This window comes from Aptenodytes forsteri, unplaced genomic scaffold (assembly GCF_000699145.1).
Source record: "Aptenodytes forsteri isolate BGI_AS27 unplaced genomic scaffold, ASM69914v1 Scaffold15, whole genome shotgun sequence".
Classification (NCBI taxonomy): domain Eukaryota; kingdom Metazoa; phylum Chordata; class Aves; order Sphenisciformes; family Spheniscidae; genus Aptenodytes; species Aptenodytes forsteri.
Genome location: NW_008795129.1, coordinates 3,241,739 through 3,251,108, shown reverse-complemented (window position 1 = coordinate 3,251,108; position 9,370 = coordinate 3,241,739). Strand labels below are relative to the sequence as shown.

General features: G+C 40.3%; 1 protein-coding gene across 1 annotated transcript in view; it reads left to right on the top strand.

The window, feature by feature from the left end:
• The window catches only part of FUT11 (fucosyltransferase 11), an 8,393-nt gene extending 6,832 nt beyond the window's left edge, over positions 1 to 1,561 (top strand). The window contains exon 3 of the mRNA XM_009277657.2: positions 858 to 1,561. Coding sequence (XP_009275932.1) covers positions 858 to 1,005 — 148 coding nt within the window. The 3' untranslated portion in view covers positions 1,006 to 1,561. The remainder of the gene's footprint in view (positions 1 to 857) is intronic.
• The last annotated feature ends 7,809 nt before the right edge of the window (positions 1,562 to 9,370 follow it).

Genomic DNA, 9,370 nt, shown 5'->3' with positions numbered 1-9,370 from the left:
TCATAAGACTTGTTCTCCAGACCCCTCACCAGCCTCGTTGCCCTTCTCTGGACACGCTCCAGCACCTCAATGTCCTTCTTGTAGTGAGGGGCCCAAAACTGAACACAGTATTCGAGGTGCGGCCTCACCAGTGCCGAGTACAGGGGCACGATCACTTCCCTACTCCTGCTGGGAGATAAATAAATTATTGCCATACCTTGATATAACACAAATGAGAGTAGTAGTCCACATGATCATGAATGGGAAGGGAATTGCTGAAAGTTGCAGTGGTGTAGTCTGTGCTATGAAAAGTTTGAGAATGTATGCATTGAAAAAGAGAAAGTGTATACTCGTCCGTGTAGTCTACAGATAGAGTCAGGGTTGAGGGATATAATGATTTTTTGTCTCTGCCATGTATAACCTGAGTTTGTAATGACTAGCTGTCATTTTCTAATTGTTAAATGGTTTATCTGGAAAAAAAATTGATTCTTAGGCTAACTGTTATACACATACTGGCCATGGAAAGCTATTCCCAAAATGATATAAGGACTCTGTGCTAGATTTTATTTTAATAGAAGGTTTTATTCTCTACAGTTAATAATTTAGTCTCTTTGGTTAACACTACAGTCGCATGCTGGTATTTCTAGAATGTTGTAAAGCTAATGCTGAACTTACATTTCCCGTAGAGAATTTTCATAGCAAGTTTCTTTAAATGACTTGGAGCACAATGGCACGGTAACAACATACTTTGTCATGACTACCTCTGGGCCTGTTTTCCTCTTAGGTGAAAGAAAAAAAAATTGTTTCAGTGCTATTAACAGCTGCAGACTCATTTGTTTTTTTAATGGCTTATGGTGGTGTCTCTTTTTTTGTTTCAGTTGGAAAGAGATGTGGCTGCAGGATTATTGGCAAAGCCTTGATCAGGGTGAGGCCCTCACTGCTATGATTCATCGCAACGAGTCGCATCAGGGAAGATTTTGGGACTATATGCATGAGATTTTTCTCAAGAGGACGAGGCAACACTGACCCATCTTTGTAAGAGCTTGATTTGAAAATTGCATTGAAAGTTGAGACTGCAAATTCTTACCTCGTTCCAAATGTTTGCCTTGAAATAGAAGAAAAACTCTCACAGAGACTATTTTTTCTGGCGGATGAAGTGAGTAAGTTTCTGTTATGATTGGATTTCAGCGGCGGAGATCTTAGCAACTACTTTGATTTGAATTTCAGCTCTGTGGTGTGAAGCCACTCCTGACTTGCGGGTGTCAACATGTGGGGCAAAAGAGGAATTTACTCTCCTTTTGCATTTGGTATCATTTCATTGTGGCTTACGTGACTTCAGAGGAACACCTCTTCAGACTCTTGCTCAAATGCCCTAAGTTATTTCAGGGATTTTTTTAATCTCCAAAATACTAATTGTTTTTTAGAAGTATTTTATCAGTCACTTGTTCTCCTCATTAAAGTGTACTTTTAGCTGCTATTAACAAATAGCTTTTCCAGTGAAGGAATTACAAAAGACAAATGTCTGAGGAGAGCAATTGTGCCTTATGAAATTGCAGCAATAAAGTCTCTTCTCCCCAAGTAAGCATGCCTCAAATACTCCTACTTTTCAGGGTAACTGAATAGCTATGGGCAGGTCACTTACTCTCTGCCTACTTTTCCTCTTTTGCTAACTTTCCAGGCGATACGTACAATGGGATGAGAGACTAAATTATTTAATTCACAACTTTCCACAAAGTATTTCACACCAGAAAGTGTATTACCTGGTATTGTGCAGAACTAGAGTAAAATTAGTATGCTTGGTTCTTTTAAGTTTCCATCAAAGCTGAAATCCAAGCTATAATCTTGACTTCTTGTTATCTCCTTAGTACCAGCAATTCAGAGGCCTTTGATTTGCTCTTTTTGAGTATCTGCAGCTTTCTGCAAAGACAAATACATTTTGATGATGGTGCCTTTCCAGTGGCCTCTGCAGTTTGGATACAAACCTTGCAGTCCTTCTGTGCTGAAGGGGATGATCAGAACCAGGCGCACTGAGATGGTTTTGTATCTCTACCAAATCTTAATACCTGCATTAATACAGTATGATCCTGGTCTGTGACTGGGGTTCCTAAAAGTGATGACATGTGGATAGATCTTCCTTGTTGCATAGCGTGTATCTCTTACAGATATAAATAAAGTCCACTGTTCCCTGCCATGTTGGGTACCTTTCTGAAATAATTGATCTTGCATTGGAGGGAGACTAATTCACTTAGTGTCACGGGTTTAAAAGCACAGGTAAATATGGCCACGCTGCAGTGATATCTCTAATGGTATCATGGTATTTTATTTCTCCGTTTCTCCTCCCTCTTCAGAAGTAACTACTGACTAAATGGCCAGAGTTTATCCATGCCTAAGACAGAATGTTGGTAACGAAGGTCTAGAGTCTGTGGGGTGATTTCACTTCGTAGGGCAGTTCATGCATTACTATGGGAAGTCTGAAGCCTGTTAGTAAAAGTTAGGAACAGGAGTAAATCTATATTCTGTCCCTAATTAAGTCACTATCTATTGCTTAGCTGTGGATGGATCACTTAATCTCATTTTTTTCTCAAATTCCCGTTCATAATGTTACAGATATGATATTATGGGTATAATATTAGTATAGGTAATGCTATGCATCTCAATGTTTGCCTCTCAGGTGATACAACAATATTGCAGTGTTAAAATCTGGGCACCTTGATAGGGGAGACTTCAGACCCATAACTATCGCGGGATTCTTGTAAATGTGGAAAATACATAAAATACACGCTGATCTCACCTGATTTTTTTAAGGAGAAAACTGCTTTTTTTATATCTCTTCTATAATACTAGTAACAAATGGTTCTTCAGCTAAAATGCATTATCAGTTTATATTCCTTTTTTTCAGTTACTCAGGAGACATGAATACTTAAGTGAATATATCTGAATTAATTGTTAAAGTGGATTACTGAAATCAGATTAAGATTACAGATATGTGTATTCAGGATTGAAGTGGCCACAATGTGCTTGAGAAGTAAACTAAGATAAAACAAATTAAGGCTGCTTTAATTCTGAATATCAACTTCTACTGAACAGTTTAATTATATTTAAATAAATTGTTTGAATTAATGCCTTCAGTTACTTCAGATTCTCTTCATTTCATGTTTCTGTATAGAAAATCAGTCAGTCGTCTTTAACTGCATGGTTCTCTTAATTAGCTATATCTCAAAACGCTTTCTTATTCAAGTGTCTGGTGGGATAGTCAGGAAGAGAATTTCTGATCTTGCTTTTTGTACTAAACATAAAAAACAAGAACCAGGTACTAGCACATTCTGCTTTTGCTATTTTATCCTGTAATTTAACTAGATTTTCTAGAAGTGTGGGATTTATAACCAAGTCCAGGTATTTGTTATAATTCGTCTGCTGTTGCCAAAATTAGACATGCTACATTTAATGTATTGTCCTTGCAGGAATAACAGGAGGAAGTACCAATACAAGCATGGGTATCATAGCACCTGCTCGGTTCTTGATTAGTGATGTCCTAAAGCTTCACTTTGCTCAGTAAAATGAGCATGTTTGTCAACTAACAATAGAATTGAAGATACGGTGGTACAAACTTAAGAGTAGCTAGCAAACCAGATAAAAACTTACTCCTTGGGACCCTGATTCGTTAATTTGCTAGTTCACAACCATGTATTCCTTCACCACTATTTATTATCTGTACTCAGTATATTACAGTCACCAGTCAACAAGGTTTTTTGTTAGTCCTACAGGGGTTCTTTTGGTATGGGTTTGGGTTTTTTTGCTATACGTATGTACTACAGAAGGCTGTTGGTTTGAGCTTCATGACTCTTGCCAAGCATGAGTGTTTCTGATTGCTATATCCCTTCTTAACACAGGTATGAAAGTAGCACAGATATGAAAGTAACTTTATCACAGATATTCTGTGGTTTTTGTCTGAGTTTTTCAAAGCACAACTTTTAGTTTGTAGTTAAGAGTCACGAGCCAGTTTCAATAGCTTTCTCTTCTGAGTTCTTAGTGTCTTCCTAGGCTTAACTATTTTTTACAGTCTTACAGGTGGTGAACTTCTCAAAAGGTAATGAGTATCAGCTACCACTCTTCCCAGCCATGATGCTCACCCAAGCCTTGTGTTTCTCTTGTATCTGCAGAGTTTTTTCTGTAGTAATAGCTTTATTGTCTCCTGTATGTCACAATATGTCCATGATTTATAAATAGTGTGTCTATTGCCTATATTAATATACTAAATGTGTTTCACTTATTGTACATGGTGTTCAAGAATTAAGGCTGAAATATTTCTTCCAGTGCGTAGTATGAATAACTTGTATAGCTGCCAGGCAAACTCCTCAAGGGCAGGGGAGGCGGGAAACTTCCCTAGCTGGCTAAAGACTTGTGGTTGCAGTTCTGTTCCAGGCTGCTGACTGACCTTCACAACATCCACTTCTCTGCACAGCAAGGACTGCAAAATGTTGAATAAAGGTGGTTCTACCACCAGGGCTTTGCTTTCATCTCCCTCCTGTTATTTGGAGGAGGCAGGAGGAGAAGCTGGGTCTCATACCCTTGAAGAGTTTGAGATTAATTTACATAATAATGCATTTGAAAGGATTGCTATATCGTGTCCAAAGACTACTGCCAGTCTTAGCCAAAGTGAATTCAATTTACGATCCTAGTTGTCTTTCTACTAATGGAAGTACGTGAATGCAGACAAGGAGGAAGTTCACTGCAGCAACTATTAATATTTTGGAAAAAGGTTTCTGATTTCTGTTCTTGACTGCTAACTGGATTTCTCAGTTCACTGCTTTAAATCCAAACCAGCTAGATGGTGGCTGAATGTCATCACTCACGTTGTGACTACTGGAAGGCTTATATGATACTCAGACTGAACAGTGTATACAACATCTTTCTTAATCAAGTTCTTACAGTGCAGGTGCCCATACTCATAAAAACACACAACTGAGACTCATCGGGAATTTTAGCAAAGATATCAAATATTGAGGATGATAAAGAGATTACCTCTGTAAACTCTTTGGTAGGCTTCTACTAACTAGGGTGAGTCACTTCACTGCTTGTCATGCATTTTTCCTGTTTACTGTGTGACTAGAGGGAGGATTTCAAAGCTGTCAGAATAGCTTTATTCACCAGCATTAATGTTCTAAAAATAGGTATCTCTATTTTTTCAGTAAGAAGCTGGGTATTTTATATACTGAACTAGTAGTCTGTGTTTTCTGTCCTTTAGCAAGGACTGTAATTTCTAGGAAACAAACAACCTCACTGAAGAACATTGATTTGATACCTAACATTGGTAATTTCTAGAACTGAAAAAGAATTGGCTTTTCTTATTTCTGTCACTGTAGTAATTTTCAAACTGAAGGATCTCTGGGTCCTCTGTGATGGTAGGTAGAATGAGAGCCAAGCAACAGTGGATATGTATGTTTGGAGGGAAAGGAGAATGAGATTCTTTCCCTGGAAATAGTCTGCAAAGTGCAGCAGGTGGAGAATCACAGCAGAAATGCCCCTCTTGCACCTTGGCAGAGGGTAGTTTTAACTGGCATGGAAGAACAAGTAACTCCTAAAGGACTGGGAACGGGGTAAATTTAATTGAAACACAGCCGTCAGGGACATCCCTGTTTAAACAGGCTTTGCTATGTTAGACAAGCAGCCATCTGCCTCCCTTACCATCCTTGCATACCCACTCTTCAGCCATTGTCCCAAGAGAGCCACTCCCTTAATGATTAGCTGTCATCCATTAGGTTGGATTTAATTAAGATTGTTGATGGATCTCCAGGCACCTTCTGAGAAGTTGTATTAAAGGGAAACACAGGGTGGCAGGTTCCTTCATTCTGCCCAGAGACCTCTACTGACAGGTTGAAATTAATCAGAGACAAAATCCTTTTAGTGATATGACCAGCTGAGCCAAAGCCTGTGTCAGGCTTTAACAAACTGCACTTCTCCTATGATTCAGAGCTGGCAGAGAGAGATACATGGCCCCGCAGAGGAATTAGGAAGGGTGGAGAAGAATGGAACTGCAAGATTTGTTCCAGAGCTCTGACACGACTGGCATCTTAATTTGTATGCTGTTACATACGTTCTTTCCTGTAGAAAAGACCCATCTAATGCTGAAGTGTCTCAGCTAGAGGTGGTTCTGGGGATCTTGGAATGGATCAGAGCAGATACTTTGTGGCATCTCTGAGCAGATAAGGAGGCATCAGGTAATTTGCAGTGGAAATGGGCTGGATTTGAGTAGATCTGGGTGTTAGGGACTAGGGATGGCAGCTCAGAACTAGTCAGGTGGACGGAGTAATGCAGGGCAGCTGATCTGATTGAGATAGCTCAGGATCAGGTAGGCTATTGTTGGAGTAGGGGTGGGGGGGTGAGACAACAGAAAAGAAATTGCATCTGTCATTGTGCTAATGAATGCATTTGTGTTAGTAAGTGCATTAAGTGCTAATACTGTCCAAACACAATAGCTCAGCAGACAGGAGTAAGTCTGAACCGACTAGAATCTTAGCAAACTGGTTAGTTTCACTACTAAAGTTAAAGTGGGGGTGCCTTAACTTTTAAGGCATCTCCAATTAACTTGGAGTTTTAGGAGGTCAGGGTGTGACAGTTGAGAATAAACTGTGGTAGGTGAGGGTATTATGAAGTTGTATGAGAAGAATTGGGGCATTCAGGATAAACTTGGGTGAATATACTGGAATTTACCTGAAAGCTGGATCCAAGCAGTTCAGAAAGACAGGGATATCAACTCTATTCATTTCTCCCAATACAACCGATTTCTTAGCCTCATCCCATAATTGTTTTTTAGGCAGCGTCTGGGGGTTTTACATAGTTACTCCAGAAAGTGAAGGATCCATGGTGTAATTTCTCACCTCTTAAAGAGGTATTTAAGACAACAATCTCATTTTAAGGGTGTATTTTATTACAGCATTGTTAGCATTGTATTTAATTGTGGCACAGCATTATGCTACAGCATGCTGTAGCATCATAACTGGCCCTTATTCCAGTTGTGATATAGATTCTTTTCAAATCTGATACTAGTATTTAATCTCTGCAGTTCATTTTGATTTTGACTAGCTGAAACGCAGGCTAGGATTCAGCTTTAACTATGTTGATCCAAGTAAAGTAGTTGTAAATGCAGTTAGAATTTTACATGTTCTTCATAGTTGTACATTCAGGATTCACAATGAAACATCGTCAGTGTGTTGAGGGAATTGGGTTTCTGACTGTCCCTATAAAGTCGGAACTTCTGTCCCATCCATTAGTGTGTCTGTGCTATCAGCTATACAAAATACAGGCTATAGAGAGACTTGGCTATTGAGTAACACACCTCTTCTGTAGTTCCACATTCTCCCTTAAAACGAATGTTTGTGTCTTGCTTCAGACATCTCTGCATGGTGTGTGCAGACACCATCACGTACGTTATTCTGTCTGCTCGGGAATTCTTAGGCTGATGCTCCAATCCCAGGCTGAATGCCAAAAAAAGAAATTCTAATGCAGACAGCATTAACTGACAGGAAGCTATTACAATTCTCCTTGTGTAGCTTGCCTTTCTCTTTCTCAGCCTCCCCCCCATCTTTCTTGGAATTACTTAAAAGAGAGATCAGCTTTTGAAGGTGACTGTACCTGAAGGTGCTGCCACCATTAGCTAATGTAATTTGGAAAAAGGGAGGTTGATTTACAGGGGGTGCAGTTCAGCTTCTCTTACATCCTGGTATTTGCATCTTTCCTTTTTATTGTTCTTGTGCAAGTCTAGCCAGTAATTGCAGCAGGCAAACGCAGCAGAGAAAAGTGGGTATCAGTAGGGGTAACTAGAAGAGGCAAAACGAAGAGTAGCTGACCCTCACATGAACTGGAATACTGAAAAGTACTTCATCTCCCTGTCTTGAATTTGAAAGATTTCTGATGTTTAGAGTTGCAGGATGCAAGCCTTCTAGCCTAATTTGAAGGTGTCAGCTTGTTTTTCTTCTTCTCCACTGGTAGCCAAGCTAGAACGATGGCTCATTTCCTGTCCCATCAGAAAAAATGGAAGTAGAGAAACATCTCTCTTACCAAAACGTTTCAGAACTTCCAGACAGACTGAATTTGGACCTAAAGAGATGAAAATTTGCTTCTAAAGAGGACCAAAAGAAATCTTTTGTTTACTTGAAAATGTCTTCTCATATTCTTTGGACTCTAAGAAAATACTGTTTTAACAATAACACAAAAATAATTATAGAATCAGACATACCAGGATATATTAAATCTGCAGATGCAGTAAATTCTAATATTGATACTGATGCAGTAAATTCTACTAATGCTACCGAGAATATTCTGGTATGGGTCTGGTGATGTTTAAATCAAGGTAACAAAATTTCCAACGTCTTGTTAACTTCCTTCACTGGGCAGAGGCAAGTGGAGTGCTTTTTTTTTTCTACATGCATAGCTAGGAGGTTGAATATATTCTTTTCATCCAAAGCAATGTGCTATGCAAAAAATTGTTCCAACGTTTCTATGGAAGAAAACTGATTGTTCCCGTGTCCTCCGGTGCACAAGGGAAATTGGTGGTGCCTGAAGGAGCCCTGATACGGTGATAAGACAGCTTACTCAGTGACTGCTATATGACAAGCATCCGAGTATTTCAGGTCCCCGGTCCAATGTCTAACTCATCAGTTCTCTACATCTACCTTGTCCCTCACGCTGTGCAGAAATCTGTTTGTACCCCAGCCCTTGAAACGTTGCTGTGCCTTCTGTATTACCTGTCATTTTCAGCTGGGGACACGAGGGCTCCAGAATCAGCCAGACGAGTTGAGGACTTCCAGGGATTTAAATCCTACGCTAGGAAAGAAACTTCTGGGAACAAGGGGATTCTCCACTACCGAGGATGAGGCTGTGAGACCACCACCACCGTTTCGGAAGCAGCCGTTTCAGTACCTTCTGGAAGATAGGGTAGGAACATCGGTAAACAATGCAAGAGAGATCCAGCTGGTAGTATGTAACGGAGAGAGATGAAGGGCTGAGAGTGAAGCGGTGCCGAGTTTCAAGCACCAGGAAAAGTTTCCATGCAGTTGCGGAAGAATTCTGTAAGTTCCGTTTGAATTATTTGGAACAATCGTGATCTCTTCTGCTCTGGTGCGTATGCTCCTTCATTGGTTAAGTTGGCTGCAGAAAAAGCTTTGAGATGTGAGTTGCTGGAGTTGTTACCGGGTGGAACTGTGAGAAGGTACTCGATTTTCGCGGGCTTTGCCTGGAGAACGGGATGGGGGAGGAAACACGAGGGTACACCGCAAACGGATTGATTTGCCGTTTAATGGGGTGACGACGTTACCTACCGGCAACCGCCTTCGGGCTCCCGGCGGACGCACCTTTACTGGCACAGCCCGGGGGATGCCGTTACCCCCCCCGG